General features: G+C 34.7%; 1 protein-coding gene across 1 annotated transcript; it reads left to right on the forward strand.

The window, feature by feature from the left end:
• Positions 722-8,132, forward strand: LOC109834072. Its single transcript, XM_020401970.1, has 4 exons — positions 722-1,129; positions 1,204-1,314; positions 4,966-5,034; positions 7,825-8,132. The coding sequence occupies exons 1-4, from the start codon at positions 956-958 to the stop codon at positions 7,873-7,875; spliced, it is 405 nt and encodes a 134-aa protein (XP_020257559.1). The 5' UTR covers positions 722-955; the 3' UTR covers positions 7,876-8,132.

Below are 21,116 nucleotides of genomic sequence, written 5' to 3' on the forward strand. Positions count from 1 at the left end.
GGGGGCGGAGGCACGGTGGTCGGGGCTGAGCGGATCTGGGCGAGGGGATGGTGGTGAGGGGAAAGCTGAGGCGAGCAGGGGAAGAGAGGAGTTGTGCTTGGAAGAGAGGAGTCCCCCCCCACACCAAGTGGGAGGCCCTGTTCTGCGGAACCGGAAGAACCACCTCAGCGGCGCCTCTGCCGGTGAGATGGAGATAATTGGGACGTGCCCTTTGGAAAAACTACTAGCATGTACCTCGCTTTATTGCCCGCGCATGATAACAACTGGTTAGAAGGCATCAGCATCGGATTCCCAATCATATGGAGGGGAGAAATTTATGTGCTCATCTTAGTCTGCACGGGCAAGAGACCGTCTCTCATTCGGGCATTCACGAAGAGAGTTTCTGTTTTCGGCTATACGGTGGAGGTGATAGAAAAATAGGGCAGCGCGTTTGCGGCATTTTGCTCTCCTCATAATAGTAGATAATGAACAAAGTTGTCGCCAGGATTTGGATTGTGCGGTTATGATGGGCTTTGGAGAAAGTCCGGTTCCTCGTCATGTGTCCTGAAAACCCATAAAAATATATAAACGAACGAAGAAGACACATGTAGAATGACAAGATTTTTTTAGGACAATCGAACTTGAAACCTTGGAGTATTATTCATAGGTACTAACTCGGCTAGACACTTTGGTGTAAGGCTGCATTTTATTATCCCTGTACTTATATAATTGCAAAAAGAACCAGAGGGAAATCTGTTGTAAAAAAAAAAGAAAAAAAAAAGAAAAGATTTCACTATGGGATCTATCTGCAACAATACAACAGTACACTCTCGAAGTCCCCACAAGGGCCACAACGGACAGAAATACTCAGTTTGGGCCCACTTGTAATATCCTCATACTTTAAAACTCCCTCCTCAATTTATATTCGGATAATACCCTGAATCTCCTCCGTCAAAAAAAAAAAAAAAAATCACAAATGTCCTCCTCCGCCGCCGGTGCCGGCGCCGCGTCGAAGAAAGTGTTGCTCTCCGACGACGTCCCATGGCGAGCTTCTCCCTCCGGCACGAAACCCCTTCCCAGGATCCACCACAACCCCATCCTCAAGCTTCCCCAAAACCCTAGCTCCACCTACGCTCTCGCCGTCATGAAGGTGACCACACCTCACCCTTATTATTTCTCTTTTTCTACTATTTTTTTTGATTTTTTGTTGTTATTTTTGGTTAGCATCGGGATCCGATTGGCGAGGGTTTTGCGACGGAGGCGAGGCTGGAGGCGGCGGGGCCGGAGTGCGTTGTGCCTGGTCTGGCTACTCCGGTGAAGTTTCTTGGCTTGAAGGTTGAGCTCCCTCAACTCAAAATTTGTTTTTCTCCTTTATTTTTTTTTTAAAAAAGGTGTGCTCTGCATTATTATTATTCTTCTGATGTGCTTGAGAAATTTCATTCATTTAGAATTCACTAGTTTTCGCTTAGGTCGGGGAAATAAGTAAGGTCTTCTTTATCTTTTGATTCTTTTCCTCTCTTCACTATCGCACACACAACACAGAAGAAACTCGGGCTTAATTTTGTTGTGTTCCTTTTATTACTGAACATTTTAGATGAAAATGAATCTAATCAATAACTTAATTGACTGCGGATGTTGTTGTAATTTGTGAGTTTGAATGAATGCACGTCCAATTCTTCGTAGCTGTTCTGGAGGGTCTAATGTGTCATACTATACATAGTGTCCTCATTTCAACGCTGAAATATTCACGCATAGTTTAGTTTTTGATGTTGTATAACTTGCTGCTCCATTTTACTTTGTCATTGTTGAGATGGAAGTTATTGTATGGATTGAACTTTGATATGATCTTTTGCTGATGCACTAGCTGATACTTCCAATCTTATGCTTGTTTGTAATAGGATATATTGTCCATATTCTTCCTTTGCTAAAATGAGGGAAAAGGTATATAACTGACATATTGTACTTCACAACCTGCAACAATTCTTGCTGAGAATTTTTTATTATACATTTCAAGCTTATGTTATATCTGAGCTATAACTGGCTTTTCTAAATCGTCTATCAAATTACATACAGAAATTGTTTGTAACCATTTTCTTTATCAGTATTTCTGCTTGTGCAATTTGTTTGAATTTTCAATAATGGCAGACAAAATTTCTTATGAGTATTTTCATTTTCCTTATGGATGATGACCTTTTTGAAGCTTTAGTAGAAGGATTCATATAATCTATGGTAATTCTCTTTGTTTATATTTCAATGAAAACTGAATACATCCGTCAGTTACCAATCACAATGCTACCTATCCTCAATTTTTTTAATTAAGCAGACCGTTCCATGCTCTTAAGATTTAGTGTTTTTTTAATACCTCCAGGGAAATCAAATGTGGGCTGAAGTTAATTAATGTGAGGTTCTCAAACTATTTTGTATGATCTTGATTTAATTCTAATCAACTCGTTCTATTCTCTGCCATATTAGTAAATGTACCGGATTGTTGCTTTTGTTCAATATCGTGTTAGGCTGAGGTGTTGATGGGTTGATTATCACTTCATTGCTGAAACATTAACATGTCAACCACCATCACAATTTACAACCATCTAAACTTTCCAGACTATTTGACGTTAGCCTTGTTGACCTTGCCAAGAGTTGAGAGGTTCTTGCATTAATGACTGTAGTATTCTTCTTAAAATGTGGTTATGCTTTATCTGAACTAGTGGCTTGATGGTTCTAAATTGCCACCAGAATATAATTGATGCTTTCTTCAGGCCTGTATGTTCCTTTGTTTTCTCAAGTGTGCTTGATAACAAAAATGGATAAATTATTTTCTAAAACTAGCCATGGGAGTCATTACATGATTTATAGGGTAAATCTCTATATTATGAAGCTTATTCTGTTTCCTTTGAAAGTTATGCTCTTTGTCTTTGTGCATTGAATTCAAATGCACACTTCACCAAAAATATATTTCATACCATTTCTTCGTATTCTTTTTGTTCCATTTCTTTCTAGTGATTTATGAATCTTGACCAATTGAGGCAATGATGAAACCACTCGTACTCGTAGCACTCATGTTGAAAACTTCACTTTCGCCATCTTCTTTTATATCCTATTTTCTCCAGTTGCCAAAAACATCAGTCATAAAGTTCTACTGATGAAAACCTCTTTTGTATATGCCTTCTCCTTTCTTTTCTCTTTTAAATTTAAATTTGATACTAAGTCATATTTAAATTTCTAGTTATCTTGTGTTTCTAAAGTAATACAATTGGACCTATCAACTAATACAAAAGATGACTGAACGAAATCGACATAACATGGCCCTAACAAACTAAGTATAAAATTATAAATTAACTTCACCAATACAAATAGATTAAATCTACTAATTCAAAAGGTGACTCAACTAAACCAATGATACATGATTCTACTGAAACTAAACAACTCAATCAAGAATAAATCTAATCCTCTTTCGTCATGACCTTCTTGGATATCCTTTAAGTCTTGATACCCATTGATATGGGTGCATCTGCAAATAACCCTTGTATATAATTGAGCCCCTTCACTATTTTGAGGTTTTGTTTTCTGATCCTTAAAATTGAATTTTGAGATCAAGTCAGATTCTTGTAGTTTCTTAGATACTAGTTTTGAAATCAATATAATGTTCATCATAGTTAATCTCTTCATTGACCTGGTGCATACTTTGGTCAGAAACGAATTTCCCCCTTCTGGTAAATGTTGCTTGTTGGTATTCTACAGCTCGAGAGTTTTGACAATATATGCTTGTTTTCTTTGCAAATTATTGCTCATAGGTTGAATAATTGAACTATAGGTATGTACTGTTTAATATTCTCTTGACTTTAGTTGTGGTCTTTTTAGTGATATCTTTCAATTAATGATGGGATTGACCTGATGGCACAATTGATCACACATATTGTTATGCAGTTGTCTTATAGGACTTAGGGCGTGAAGCAATGACACATTTACTCTTATGTACAGTATCACTTTAAGGCCATTATGTACTCGGTACCCTCTCTAAGATCCTGGGGAATGGCTACTATGAACCTTTAGTAATTCAAAGAAATTGCATTTATGCCTTTACCTCATGTGAGAAAGACCTCTATAGGAAGTGAATGTGTATCTTTGTGGTCTGTTTCCTGGACTAGAGCCCCGGAAACTTATGTCAAAAAACACTAGCGGATGTTGATAGGCCTTGTTAAGTCTTAGTCTGGCATTTTGAGATACTTTGATCTGATCAGATTTACTTGGAACATTATAGGTTTAACATTTCTTTGGAAGCATATGTTGTGAACATGCCTATTTCAACTTTATATGGATAGATTGGATCAGGTGGTTGATAATGTTTTGTTCTTTTCCGATTTTATTGAAATGGTTGGGAGGATGGGAAGCATGCTGGAAAGAGACTAGCCAATATTGCTGTTTCCATGTAACATGTCTCATCTGAAGATTTAATACATAGATTAATAACACATTAATTATTGACTAAGCCAACATAACATGTCCCTTTCAGAAGATGTATCTCTGATTTATGGGTTCTATGACCATAGTCTTTCTCGGAAAATTGTATCACGATTCACATGTTACTTTGCTCACCTTGTATTTCACAATGGGCGCTCTAAAACATGCTTCCATTTACTTTCCTCAATCAGAGGCTTATTACAAATCTCTTGACACAATCGTAATCTGCAGAACATTCTAGTGTTACTCTCATAAAGAAAGTGTGATACAGCTTGCTAAACAGGATTCAGTCCTAGTTATTCAACGCCTATTTCCCCCCCTTCTGTATGTAGCTTTAGCTCTATCTTTCATTACAGCATGTCCTATTTTGTTTTTTTTGGGTTTCGTTCGTTGTTTATTGATTGTCATGAACTTGTATAGTTGTTTTCTGATCGAGGACATACCATATGGAACAATGTTAAACAGTTACCAAGTATTTATTTTCAAGATAGTTATGTAAATGTGTGCATTTTCTATTTTATGCAGGTCTGGCCTGTTGAAGTCGACTTAAAATTTCTGGAACCTATGGGACGGGAACTTAAGGCCATTGGGAAGGTAACAATCAGAACTTACCATTTTTCTCCTTAGAAATGCATGCTTATGGAGAATAGAATAACAAACTAGTGATTTTATATTTCAAAATCAGCTTTTTAAGTTATATGCATGTTTTGGTCAAACACTAGAATAGAATACTTCACTAGCGATTTCTACATCACTTGATCTCATCTTGGAGTGTGCTGGCACGTTTCTTTCTTAGTCTATGAGCTTGATTTCTTGTGTTACAGTTCTTCCAATTTTGTTGGGCGTAAGCAATTATTTTTGATGCGGCAACATACATTGTGGATTAACTGTAGCTGCAATCTTTTCATGATTTTACTGTTTGCTTGAACTGATCAAGTTTAAAAATTCACCAGACCATCCACAAAAAAATTAGCAAATGATGAAGTATGGTTTAGTACATGATGAAATAATCTTTATGATAAATCCATTCACAGGAAAAGCTTTTAACTGGTCATTGTCCTAGGGAAATGCAGCAGCTACTCTGTGAAGAGTACTATCAAACTTACGCTCGTAAAAGTGTAGCTCTACTTATGGTTTGATAAACAGCTCATAGAAGAAAACTACAAGTGCTGTTTTCACTTTCAAATGGGAAATTGGTAATTTCAGTTTGGTTGATCCAATCATCAAAGTCGACAACACCATTGGCGTAACTTTACTTATATGTTAGTTAACTGTTTCTTGTATGTTTTGGTACACATCATGAAGAGAGAGCTTTTAATTTGGAGTTGTAATATCGTAGGACTGCACAAGGTTACAGAAAAAGCGCTAGGCGGCCTAGGCGTTTGACCCAACGCCTAGCGCCTAGGCGGGAGCTTAGGCGGGGGTCTAGGTGGTTTTCTTTTTTTTATTTTTTAAATACAATAATTGATAGTAAATACCAATGTTATAGAAGGCTTACGTGTCGAATTGATGCCTAGAGGAATTTTTTTCTTCATTTAAGTGGTCGTGGAGGATGAAGGTCAGAGGAGGTAGAAGAGGTGATCATAGTTGAAGCCTAGAGGAGTTTGGAGGAGGTTAGAGGGTGTGGAGGCTACAACGAAGAAAATTGCGATTAAAGGGGGCAGTCCACACTCTCCTACGCGCTCTTGAAACCTAAGTGGGCAGCCTAGATACCGCCTAGGCACCAGGCGCTAGGTAGGCGGCGTAGGTACCGCCTATGCAGGCTAGGCGAGGGCTTTTTAAAACATTGGGACTGCATCACACGAAATGGGAAAAGTAGTTTTTGCTTCCTGCTATCCTAAATGGATGTGAAGGGTCTAGTTTGAATACTAATGAGGGACTGGCTCTTCCTGATTCTCTAGAAAACTAATGTACTTGTCAATGTGCTTTACCATCCTTAACACTGCTTGTGAATTTGGAAGCACATTTCATAAATAATGAAGTTGAGTAACAGTTTCTCATTGTTATTACCGTCTTTAAGTTCATTATAATGGGATAGCAGCCTGGGGAATTGGAATTTTAATCGCTTTTATCTTGAAAAAAATTTCTGACTTCACTAGAGCTGAATCATGAAAAAGGATTTGTTTAGCTAACCGAAATATTTGGGATAATTTTTAATTGTTTTTGTTTTCTTTTATGTCTAAAATTTGTAATGAAGATTGAGAAGTGAGCCTAATGCTTTTGCTGATGCATGATTGATAAGCTAAGCTTTTGTGCTAGGACCCTCCAAACTAAGTTGTAATGATAAAATTCTTAAAAAAACATTTAAGTCCCTGTAGTTAACCTCCAGTGTATGGACTATTCTCTTCTATTCAGATGGTATGAAAGACATAACATGTACATTTCTATTGACGCCATTGTGTAATTAGCCTGCAACATTCTTCCTGTTGACTCTGCATGTCAATTGCCAATCTCCTATCACAACATTAATGAATTTACAGACTGGAATAACAGTAGGAATAACAATAGGATACTGTCACTCAACTTCATTACTTATGAATTCTGTATAGAAATCCACAAGCAGTGTTAAGGTTGGTCAAGTGCATTGACAGGTGCATTAATTTTCTAGAGAACCAGGGAGATCCAATCCCCCATTAATATTCACAATAAACCCTTCACAGCCATTTTAGATACTAATAAGTAATAACTACTACTTCTATTTGTGATAACCCACACTGTTGACCTGCTAATGCAAGTTCACAATTTCCTATCAAGTGAAAACAACACTTGAAAATTTTCTTCTATGAGCAATTTCCCCAAACCATAACTACACCTAAACTTTTAGGAGACTAAGATAAGCTTGATAGTCCTCTTCAACAAGCAGCTGTTTGAAATTTTCTATTCGCTAGTATTATGAAAATTTTCTGGCCTCACTAAAGCTGAATTGGAGAAATCCTTTTTTTTTCTTTTTTTGTTTCTTTTTTGTCTAAGAACTTTGTAATCAAGATTGAGAAATGAGCCTACTGTCTGCTGATGAATGATTTGATAAGGTAAGCTTTGTGCTAGCAACCTCAGTTCCGGGTTTTAGTCTCAAATTTTAAAACCATTTAGCTCCCCATCTTTACTAGTTTGACCTCAAATATTTGGACTATTTTCTTCTATCATGGTATGAAATAAATTTAGCAAACCTGCACATGTTTTAGATCATTAACTTGCAGCATTGTTTGTGCGTAATTATTGATCTGCATCAATTGCAGAATGTGTGTAACACGCCATCATATATTTAGAAGAAATCGATCTCGATTTATCACTGACGAATGCTCTTAAAGTTACATTCCTGAAGTAATAGAAGACCTATGTTGGGGGATCTGTAATTATTATTGCTAATGTGGTTTCCTCTTACAGTTCATGGATTCAGCTGTTAGCCTTATGAATGCATCATTTCAAGATCGTTAAGCTGTTACAGCTAGTTTGATGAGGAGTTAAAGCTCGGTAGGTACTCGTGTAGGTACTCGTGTCTATAATAGGTTGCAAGGAAAATGCCATTTTCATTTCAGGAGTTACTAGCTAATATAGTATTGGACAAAAGTAGAGAAGTGTACTTAGTTGTTCAGAAATTGTTTGGCCAGTTTTGCGATTGTTGTAATATTGACAGAACCCAATGATACCTTGTTACAGTATCTTACTATATACATAGCGTATTTCTTGTGATATTCCTGCACAGACTTTTACGTAATGCTTCAGAAAATAATTGAGTAACAATCTGGCAATTCTACATGTTTCTGTTTGGAAGTATTTTTTGACGCAAAAATAGGGCTAAACGCCCTATTCAAAACAAGATTATGTATATATAAGTAGGAGAAGTTTTTGTACAAAGCCGTGAGTTTGGAAGAGAAGTAGAGAAGTGTACTTAGTTGTTGAGTCTGTATGCTTAAAACTTGATTGGCCAGTTTTGCGATTGTTGTAATATTGAGAGAACCCAATGATACCTTGTTACAGTATCTTACTATATATATAGAGTATTTGCTGCGATATTCCTGCAGAGACTTTTACGTAATGCTTCAGAAAATAATTGAGTAACAATCTGATAATTGAGTAACAATCTGGCAATTCTGCATGTCTTTGTTTGGAAGTTTTTTTTGACGCAAAAATAGGGCTAAACGCCCTATTCAAAAGAAGATTATGTATATATAAGTAGGAGAAGTTTTTGTACAAAGCCGTGAGTTTGGAAGAGAGTTCACTCACGTCTAGATCAAGGAGTGGTCTTTTGACATCAATTGATACTAGGGACGAGAGTGGGACAATCGTCCAAACTTGGACTGCTAAACAAAAATAGTTACAAAAATTGGGTGCGGCCCGGTTGGCTCAAACTCCACCTAGTCATGAAAATATACATCCAGAGACGCAATGAAAATATACATCCAGAGACGCAAGTTTCAAATGAGAGCTTTATGTACAATCAGAAGAGGCCCCTTAGCCTGAGCACTCATTAAAAATTATCTCCCACCATGTCAGAATAGGATCCCTGGAAATTCTGCAGTCCTAGGTTGCTGGCTGTCGCAAGTATCTTCGTTGAAAGCCACAACTGACGGTGTTGTGTGTTAGGGATGAATGAACCATGGGAGTCAAGGATGTAGTCAAAGTCTCGGTTGGTAATATTGAGTTGCAGCTTAAGCAGAAAATGTCTCCATTCTTGGGTAATAATCTGACATTCTCAGAATAGATGAGAATCTGTTTCTATTGCTGAATTACAGATAGAACACACTGTGTCCCCTTTCCAGCCTTTGATAGCTAGGTTGTGCTTAATGTGGAGCTTGCGCTTGTATAGTAGCTAAGAGAAGATCTTAACCTTGCTAGAAAGGAAATTATTCCAAATGGAACTGTAAGCTTCACTTTTGATACCACCAGAAGATAGAATGCGATAGAAAGAGTTGACAGTGAAAAGTCTCATAGAGTTGTGAGGCTAGAGGGACTTCATCTTTAAGGTGGTAGTTAGGCCCATTGAGACTGGCCAGGAGGGTTTTCATGTCGTAAACATCTTTCATCTCCTGAAGGGATATCGGCCTACAGATGAGGGGCCTCCAATGCCATTGGTTATCTAGCATGTAACCTTGAGATCTGATGCTGACATTTTTAGATAATGCTACGTTGAATGCTGGAGGGAACAAGGAGGACAAGGGGTATAGCCAGTCCATTTATCTTCCCAAAAGCGAGAAGATTGACCCTTACCCAGTTTCCATTGAATTAGAGACAAGAAAGCCTGACTAGAATAGATTGTATCATGCCAAAATTTAGATGCATTAGCCTTAGGTGGTGTACAACTGGTAAGAGGGGAAGATTGGTTGTGGTGAATTGGAGATAAATCTGACTAACTAGAGAGTCTTTCCTAAGGAATTTCCACATCCATTTGGATAGCAGCGCTTCATTGGCTGCGGAGAGGTTGATGATTCCCAGACCTCCTTCCTTTTTAGGTCTGCACATTGATTTCTAGTTAACAAGAGCTTTGCCCCCCATAGGAAATTACGTCTGGTTTTGTCAATCTCTTTGATGAGCCAGAGGGAAAGTTTGAAGAAGGAGAGGAAGTAGAGAGGAGTGAAAATTAGAACAGAGTTTATGAGAGTTAGACGTCTACCAATGCTAAGTTGTTTACTTTTCCACATAGAAAGCTTCTTAGTGAGGTTGTCAATCATAGGTTGCCAATATGACCTGGAGAGAGAGCCTTTCTTGAGGGGGATACCTAAGTATTTGAAAGGGGGAGTGTCAAGTGTGCAATGGAGAATAGAAGCAAGCTGGTTTCCCTTAGTGGAAGACTTCCCAAAATAAAAAAGGCTAGTCTTAGCAAAGTTGATTCCCATCCTCGACACATTCTCAAAGAGATAGAAGATGGTTTTGAGCACAAATATATCCTCAAGAGAAGCATTGCAGGGCACAATGATGTCATCTGCAAATTGGAGAGACCTGATACTGTTAAGTTCTCCTTTCAGATTAAGTTCTGACAAGTTCCCAGAGGCCACTCTAGCTTTGAGCATTTTGTTGAGAACATCTGCTGTTAGAATGAACATCATGGGAGAGAGGGGGTCCCTTTGCTTGATTCCATTGACACTAGCAAAGGAATGAGTGAGGACTCTATTAACTATGATGGAGAATCTAGAGTATGATATAATGGATCTGATCCATTTACACCAATTTGGTCCAAAACCTCTAGCTAGGAGAAGATCAATAATGAAATCCCCATGGAGGTAGTCAAAGACTTTAGCAAAGTCAAATTTGATCATGCATCTCTCTTTTTTCCTAGAGACACAAGTGTGGAGGAGTTCATGAGCTATAAGAATAGAATCAAGAGTACTTTTGCCAGGTTGGAATGCAAATTGTGTGGAGTCTACCAGCTTGGAGAGAAAGGGAGCTAGTCTATTACAAAGTGGATTACAAAGTGATCCTCACAATTAGGCACAAATACAAATAAATTTGTTCTCTACAATGGATGAGAACACAATGTAAGCTCACACTCTAAGTCACACAATCCCACAACCCAAATTATACTAAGTATGAAAATATAATAAGCTCAATGATTGTGTGTGTACAAAGAGATAAATAAAATTAACTAAACTCAATATAAATACTAGCTTAATAAAATGATAATCAAACAATAAAATATAAAGCTAGATTGAGTTTAGAAAACTTCTCTAATAAATGACAAGAGTGAGAGAGAGATGATTTGAAGCTCAAACACCAAAGATTATCTCCTCAAGCCCTTGTGAAATTATCTTCACAAACGAAACTCATAAACAAGGCTTAAACACCTTTAAACAAACTTAAACAAACTTTAAACCATTGTTAAACTTTTTTAAAATATTCTCTTGGTTCAACTGAAAAATGAGAGCAATGGGGTATTTATAGGAACCCAAAACTTCAGCAAAAACCCTAAGAAAAAGATCAAAAAAACCCCCAGAAAACACTGCTGGAAACTAGCCGTTACTGTGGAACGGCTCTTTCATAAGTCGACTTATGAGTCAACTCATGAGTCGACTAATGAGTCAGCTTATATGAGTCAACTCAGCAGAAGAAAAATCATAATTGCGCTGCACTTCGTGAGTCGACTTATGAGTCGACTAATGAGTCGACTAAACATGCACAAATCTGAAATGCACAGAAAAAATCAACTTTAAACCAAAATTAAAAATATCAAATAAATTCCAAAAATTATGAAACTTTGGGAGATGATTGTAGACATGATAATAAACATGCTACAAAAACTGGTTTTTAAAAAGGACCTCCCGAATGAGAAATATTATCATTTTGCAAAATAGTTCAAAACATGAAAATGTGAACATATGAGTTTTGACATTTTAGCTTAAGCATGTTTTGAAACATTACAAAATAATTTTGTAAACTTAATAAAAGATGTATATGATCATTGTTAAGTCCATAAACCAAGAAAACAATATTTTCTCAAAATTTCATATACTATGCAAACTTTTCAAAACAATAAATATGATTTCATTTAACTAAATAAACTTGATATTGATGAGATCATATATATGTATATAAATATGAAACAAGAATGTATTTTCCAATTATATTCATTTGTTTCATAAATATAAACTTGAAAACAGTAAAACCAAAACACAATAATAAATATGTAATCTCATATTTATAAGCATGAAAACTTAAAACTATGTATGTATATATATATAACTATATATATATACACATAGAAACATATATGTATATGTATGACTACATATACATAGAAACCAAAAACTAAAATATGTATATATATATATATATATATATATATGAAAACCAATATATATATATATATATATGTGTTGTATATATATATAACTATATATATACAAGGAAACCAATATAATGTGTGTGTATATATGATTGAGCTTAAAGTACTAACACACATAATATAAACCTAAACTAATGTTACCCAAGCAATCTTGATCTTCAATAAGCTTGACTTGGTACACATTACGGATGAAGCTAGAATTTGGATCTTCAACTTGAATTGCATAGGCTTCACTCACTATTCCTCCAACCTCCATTGGATATGATCGTTGAAGCGCTATTCCATCCATCCTCCAACTTATTGTTTGTCTACAATAAATAACAAAACACAAACACTAGACAAACAATATTAGATGCAAATTGTTTGTTAAATCATCATCAAAACAAGAAGGCCAACAATCTCCTCCTTTTTGATGATGACAAACAATTTACAAAAAAAGATATATGCATGAATGAAAATGAATATATAAATTATAATTCACATGCATATAAACAAGGAAATATATACTCACAATATTTCTCCCCCTTTGACAACATGAAAAAGGGAAAAACAACAAGAATGAAGAGAGCGAAAGCTCCCCCTATCAATATGCATGAGTGAGTATAAAACAAGTATAGGGAATAGCTCCCCCTATCAAAATGCCATATAGAATATATGAAATGAAAGCTAAGGCAAAAACATGTGAGTAAGCATAAATAAAAGATATGCTAAATATAACTCACATACAAACAATACAATGAGAACACATATTAATATGTCATTTATGAAAGAAGTGTCTCATTACACAATTATAAAAACATAATGTATAAAAATAGATTTATGAAAACAAAGGAATGAGAAAAACATGAGAACCATGAAAAAAGTTTTTAAGTGAAAACAAATCACTCAAATGAAGTCATAAATCAAGATTTGAGTCCAAAAACAATGTTTGATAAAAAAAAAAATTTCTTTGTATAACTTGATCAAACCACTCATAGAATACATTATAAGGCACGAATAGATGATCCATGAGCACAAACATATAAATATAATCATATAAGTGAAATATAATGAATTCAAAGCAACAAATCAAAACAAAATCTTTGACAAAAGAATTTTAAGAGAGACAATAATATATCAAGTTATTAAGCTTGTTCCAACCCATATAATCATTTTAGCACCCGATAAACATGATTTGGAAAATAAACACCCAATAATCCCGGGGGGTTATATAAATATAAACCTCTCAACAAAAGCCGAAACTAATAATCATGAAAACAAAAGAATTGATCAAAAAAAAATTATTTTCATAAAAAATTTTTAAAACATAATTTTCAAAACCAAGACATGAAAAATAAAAATGATAAATTTAAAAAAAAATCAAAATGGTTTTGGCACTCAAGCACTATTGGTGCCGAAAAATTTAGGGACATGACCCCTATCATTTAAGTTCAAAGCCCTAAGGTTATGAACCCACTTGGCACATGTGGTGTACTAGCACGGTCATAACAATAATTGCTCAAATGACCCTTCCGATTATAATTTATGCAATGAAAGAGACTCATTTGTTTTTGTTGACCATATGCTCGTGCACGAGAACCATTTGCAAACAAAGATTGTCTTTTAAAATTATTTTGCAAATGAGAAACATTATCAAACAAAGGTGGTTTACTTGAGAAATTTGACAAGTTTGAACATTTTTTCAAATTATAACAAAACTTCGCCAAATGGTCAAATCTACCACAAATATCACATTTAAACACATGAGCATGCTTATGATGAACATGATGAGTATGTGCATGTGTATGTACAAAATGTGATGATGATGAAACTTGATGGTCACAATTATAATTATTTATTGTAGGTTTTTGTGCATCATAGCAAAATTTAGCAATATGGCCTTTTCGACCGCAAATAGAGCATTTGTAGATCTTGCTATACATGTGTGCATAGTGAGTGTTTGATTTGGAAGTGTTAACATGGGAATTTGCACACAAGTCTATAAGCTTATCATGATTAACAATACATGTTTTAAGAGTAGAATCTAAAGATGAAATGCGATTTTTAATACTATTCAACTCATCATTATTAGGCACATATGCATTTTTATTAGAAGTAGAACATAAATAGTCATTTATAAAAGAAACAGTATCATTTTTTATGTTCTCAACTTCTAACATGGCATTATTTTTGTCATGAGTCAAGTTAGCAATATCCAATTTCAAATTATTATTTTCCAAATTTAACATATCATTGTTTACTTTAAGAGCGTCATTTTCTTGAGTAATGATATCAAATTTGGAAGCTAACTTCTCATGATCGGATTTTAAACCTTCATGCTTGCTTTGTAAATCAATAAAATTTTTATGTAATTTATTATAGGCATGCAATAATTTTTCACTAGCACAGGCGAGTTCATCAAAAGATAAATCATATTCGGATTCGGACTCGCTCACCACACTAGGGTTATCCCCTAGTGGACGTGTGCATGATGCTCCACTATTACTTGAAGTCGATTCCGCCACGACGCGTCGAATCTCCTCCAAGTCACCTTGATGTGCTTTAAAAAGTTTTCATGTTGTGTAAGCACTATTAAAATGAGCAAGTTTGTTAGAAATACATGGTTCAAAAGTATTAAGCATGAATTCTAACACTAACTTGTTCATTGTAAACATCTTCTTATCATGTTTGCTCCACTTGGATTTCTCCAACGTGGGCACACTATAAGCATTGTCAATAACTTCCCATAAATCAATATTTTTAGATTTAACAAATATTTTAAATCTAAAGCACCATTGAGCATAAGAGAAGTTTCTATATTTTGGAGCAACACTAGGATCATAGCCTAAACAAGATGCATCATTCATATTCATAATTTATAAAAATATGCAAGCAAGATACAATAATAAAAAATTAGATTAGCATAAAAAGATAACTTGGATCTTTAACTCAAGATGATTAGACCTTAAATCAAAGAGCACCAAGCTCTGATACCAATTGTTAGACCCTAAGGTCGCTATGAAAGTACCCTAGAGGGGGGTGAATAGGGTCTTATACTAATCTAATCTGATTTTATGCCAATTTAAAACTTATTAACAAATATGTTCTTGCAAGATGATATACAATTACTTATGAGCAAGAATATGTCATATGAACAAATGTGATATATCCTAGCAATGAGATATACTATATGATGTATGCAAGGATATATAAACTATCACAAGGGTGAAACAAACAAGATGCAATAGGCTATAAGATGAACAATTATAAGTGTGCTAATGCAAACCAAACACGCTATATGTTCACGAGGTTCGGACCTTCCGTCCTATGTCCCCGCTCCTCACTCTCCAGGAGAATCCACTACACAACTCGATTTGGAAACCGAAACTTCTCTACACACTCAGTTTTCTAGCTAACCGAAAACTCTACACACTCGGTTATCAAGTCAACCGATAACTCTTACAAATCCTCACAATGTACATACACAAGCTACAACCTCAAGTGTTGGTCCTCACGTATCGACTCCCTCAAGTGCTCGAAATTATCACCTCTCACTAGGCCACTGACGCCACTCCTCTTGGTATCGACTCCGTCCTCACCACACACTCCTCTCTGTATACAAGTGTATTAAAAAGTGATCCTCACAATTAGGCACAAATACAAATAAATTTGTTCTCCACAATGGATGAGAACACAATGTAAGCTCACACTCTAAGTCACACAATCCCACAACCCAAATTATACTAAGTATGAAAATACAATAAGCTCAATGGTTGTGTGTGTACAAAGAGATAAATAAAATTAACTAAACTCAATATAAACACTAGCTTAATAAAATGATAATCAAACAATAAAATATAAAGCTAGATTGAGTTTACAAAACTTCTCCAATAAATGACAAGAGTGAGAGAGAGATGATTTGAAGCTCAAACACCAAAGATTATCTCCTCAATCCCTTGTGAAATTATCTTCACAAACGAAACTCTTAAACAAGGTTTAAACACCTTTAAACAAACTTAAACAAACTTTAAACTCTTGTTAAACTTTCTTAAAACATTCTCTTGGTTCAACTAAAAAATGAGAGCAATGGGGTATTTATAGGAACCCAAAACTTCAGCAAAAACCCCAAGAAAAAGACCAAAAAAGCCCCCAGAAAACACTACTGGAAACTAGCCGTTACTGTGGAACGGCTCTTTCATAAGTCAACTTATGAGTCGACTCATGAGTCGACTTATGAGTTGATTAATAAGTCGGATTATATGAGTTGACTCAGCAAAAGAAAAATCATAACTGCGCTGTACTTCGTGAGTCGACTTATGAGTCGACTAATGAGTCGACTAAACATACGCAAATCTGAAATGCACAGAAAAACTCAACTTTAAACCAATTTTAAAAATATCAAATAAATTCCAAAAATTATGAAACTTTGGAAGATGATTATAGACATGATAATAAACATGCTACAAAAACTAGTTTTCAAAAAGGACCTCCCGAATGAGAAATATTATTATTTTGTAAAATAGTTCAAAACATAAAAATGTGAACACATGAGTTTTGACATTTTAGCTTAAGCATGTTTTGAAACATTACAAAATGATTTTGTAGACTTAATAAAAGATGTATATGATCATTGTTAAGTCCATAAACCAAGAAAACAATATGTTCTCAAAATTTCATATACTATGCAAACTTTTCAAAACAATAAATATGATTTCATTTAACTAAATAAACTTGATATTGATGAGATCATATATATGTATATAGATATGAAACAAGAATGTATTTTCCAATTATATTCATTTGTTTCATAAATATAAACTTGAAAACAGTAAAACCAAAATACAATAATAAATATGTAATCTCATATTTATAAGCATGAAAACTTAAAAACTATGTATGTATATATATAACTATATATATATACATAGAAACATATATGTATATGTATGACTACATATACATAGAAACCAAAAACTAAAATATGTATATATATAACTATATATATAACTATAATAAATATGTAATCTCATATTTATAAGCATGAAAACTTAAAAACTATGTATGTATATATATAACTATATATATATACATAGAAACATATATGTATATGTATGACTACATATACATAGAAACCAAAAACTAAAATATGTATATATATAACTATATATAATATATATATATATATATATATATATATATATATATATATATATATATATATATGATTGAGCTTAAAGTACTAACACACATAATATAAACCTAAACTAATGTTACCCAAGCTTGATCTTAATCTTCAATAAGCTTGACTTGGTACACATTACGGATGAAGCTAGAACTTGGATCTTCAACTTAAATTACATAGGTTTCACCCACTATTCCTCCAACCTCCAACCTCCATTGGATATGATCGTTGAAGCGCTATTCCATCCATCCTCCAATTTATTGTTTGTATACAATAAATAATAAAACACAAACACTAGACAAACAATATTAGATGTAAATTGTTTATTAAATCATCATCAAAATAAGAAGGCCAACAGAAGTGAAACAAATTCACGACAACTGACTCAATCCATAACAAGTCGAGAGCCCTAACGTGAATGCGAACAAACTCCAAATATCGGTATCAGCTCACTAAACGGCTGCATCAAAATGACTGCCTACGTATCCTCTTGCCCAAGGAATCAAGCCTCATGTAGTTCACCAAATAGCCTCCAACGATCCTCAATCAACTAGAAGAGTTCTCAACCCTTCTTAATCATCACAAACAAATCTGTAGCTGATAACTCTCCCAATGGCCTCAAAATGAAACGAACCAAACACCTCCACCTGAGATGAACCAACAGCTATAGCCAAATCCGAACTGCGTCTATCAGCTGCACTCGAATCAACAAATTCATCATCTTCATCCACACCAACATGATTCCCAATCTGTGTCACCTCAGCTGGAATATCAAACAATACAGAATGATCTGGAGTACGCGGAGTAATCTCCATCCAACGTGGAGTAATATCACTCTCCACCCGCTGCGATATCTCAGTGATCTGTCCAACACTCTCTACCTCCTGAGAGTCAAATGTGATAACACTGCTCAGACCAATATCAGAGTCCCATACCAGGTAAACAAACACGCCTTTGAATTCCAAAATACACTCGGATCAAATTTCACATCCTCGATGTGATAATATGTTGGGCATCCAAATATCTGAAGTAACCCAAAATCTGAAGCAGCTCCATCAGATCCAAATTCTCCAAACGCAGCAGTCGACAACCTATGAATAAGATGACTCTAATATGTCAAAGCTACATTGTTAGCCCCTAGAGAGGGGGGGGGGGGTGTGATTAGAGTCTTATGCTAATCTAATCCGATTTTATGCCAATTAAAACTAATAACAAGTTATCCTAGCAAGTATAAAATATAACAAGATATGTGAGCTAGGATAAGTGATATACACAAGGGTAAACAAAATAAACAAGATAGTGGATGATATAAATAATGAGCAATGGCCAATAACGACAAGAAATATAAACATAAGAGAAGTGCGCCAAAGCAAACTCAAACACACGATATGATCACGGAGTTCGGACCTTCCGTCCTACGTCTCCGCTCCCCACTCCTGGGGAAAAATCCACTATCACAACCGGGTTTTCTACGCTTACCCGAATAACGTTTACACCTTATAATGTCGGTTTTTAACGCTCACCGATCAACGTTCACACCTCACACTCTCACTCGGTTTTCTAGCTCACCGAAAACTTTACAACAACACACTCAATTTTCTAGCTCACCGAAAACCTTACGATCTCACAATATAACAAAAGTTATTCTCTACAATAGATGAGAACTCAATTAAGCACAACTCAATGTTACAATCCCACAACCCAAATTATACTATGAATGTAAATACAATAAGCTCAAGTGGGTGTGTGTAAACAATGAGTGAAATCAAGTCTAAACTCAATATAAAACTAGCTTTAATAAAATGATAATCAAACAAATAAACAATGAGTGAAATCAAGTCTAAACTCAATATAAAACTAGCTTTAATAAAATGATAATCAAACAAATAAATATAAAACTAGAAATAGAGTTTAGAAAACTTTTTAATAGATCAAGAGATAGAGGGAGAATAGTTGGATGCTCAAACTCTAATAGATGATCTCCTCAAGCTCTTGTAGAATTGATTTTACAAACTCAAACTCTCAAATACTTAAAAGCTTTTTAAACAAATACTAAACAAAATTTAAACCCTTGTTAAAACTTTGTTAAAATATTTTCTTGGGGTATGAAAATAGTTATGGCAAAGGGGTATATATAGGGTAGAAGAAAACAACCCATAAACCCCCAAAAACCCACTAAAAAAATAAAAATCAGCAAGTTACCATTACTGTGCAACGGTAACTTCGGCGGTCGACCGTGACGGTCGACCCCGAGAAGTAAAACTACAAAACTGCTCTCTGGACTGCTGACGGTCGACCGTGGTGGTCGACCACACTGTAGCACGGTCGACCGTGGCGGTCGACCGCACTTTTTCAGATTTTGACAAATGCTAGAATTTTGCGTATCTGACTTTGTAAAATCAATTAAAAATAGTAAATCAACTCCAAAAATCATGAACTTTTGAGGGAAGGTTCTAGACATGTAGATAAACATGTTAGAAAAATAATTTCTGAAATATCACTTCCCAGTTGAGAGAAATAAATGTTTGATCATAGATATATAGTTTCTGGAAAAAAACTACTGAAAACTTGGTTTTGTAAATTCAATTGAAAATAACAAAACAACTCCAAAATTAGTAAAACTTGGGGAAATATTTGTATATATGAAGATAAACATGTAAACAAAGAAATTTTTCAAATCACATTTCCCAATTATAAAAACGTATCTATTTTGCAAAAACATGCACGAACATGTGCACGAACATGAGCTTATTAAAAAATTAAATTTGTAAATTCAAATAATCATAACAAATTAATTAAAAAATTGATAAAACTTTGGGAAATATTTATAAATATAAAATTGAATATGTTAGAAAAGGAATTTCTCAAATTGAATTTCCCATTTGTGAAAACTCATGTATTTTACAAGTGTGTCCAAAACATAAAAATGTGATATACATGAAATTTGATGTTTTGACATAAACAATGTTTTGAAACCCTATGAAATGATTTTATAGACTTAATGAAATATGTATACAATGATTGTTAAATTCATAAACCAAAACTTGTGTATATATATAACTATATATATAAAAACCAAATATGTGTGTGTGTATATATGATTGAGCTTAAAGTACTAACACACATAATATAAAACCTAAACTAAATATACCCAAGCTTGATAGATCTTCGATGTAGCTCAACTTGGTATACTTGCGGATGAAGCTAGAACTTGGATTTTTAATTTGAATTGCATAGGCTTCACTCCATAATTCCGCCAACCTCCATTGGATATGATCATGAATGTGCAATTCCATCCATCCTCTAACTTGTTATTTGTCTACAATAAATAGAATTATACAAACACTAGACAAATAACATTAGAAGTAAATTATTTGTTAAACATCATCAAAACAAGAAGGCCAACACACATCACCAAAACTCCTTTGTAAACCACTGCTCGACATCAAACACCGATCCTCCTCCAGCAAGGAACAGTTCATTAAATTTGCTATCTCATCTCATTGCCCCATTCCTTTCCAATGAAGTGTCTCAAACCGCCTTGAGCTAAGCACAAATGCAGAAAAGGATCCCGCTTAAACTTCCTACCAATCTCAAAATAAAGTATTATCTTTCTGCCTATACACTTCTTTCACCTGTTGTTGACTACTAGGAATTCACTCTAACAGGACTTGGTTGCAACTCAGAAATGCCTAGAACAGTCTCCAATCTCCAACACAAGGAAACCAAATACCTATT

Source organism: Asparagus officinalis, chromosome 3, assembly GCF_001876935.1.
Source record: "Asparagus officinalis chromosome 3, Aspof.V1, whole genome shotgun sequence".
Lineage (NCBI taxonomy): Eukaryota > Viridiplantae > Streptophyta > Magnoliopsida > Asparagales > Asparagaceae > Asparagus > Asparagus officinalis.

Coding starts and splice junctions, on each gene's coding strand:
- LOC109834072 (XM_020401970.1), top strand. CDS start 956: ATGTCCTCCTCCGCCGCCGGTGCCGGCGCCGCGTCGAAGAAAGTGTTG. Junction 1,130..1,203: donor ACGCTCTCGCCGTCATGAAG/GTGACCACACCT, acceptor ATTTTTGGTTAG/CATCGGGATCCGATTGGCGA. Junction 1,315..4,965: donor TGAAGTTTCTTGGCTTGAAG/GTTGAGCTCCCT, acceptor TATTTTATGCAG/GTCTGGCCTGTTGAAGTCGA.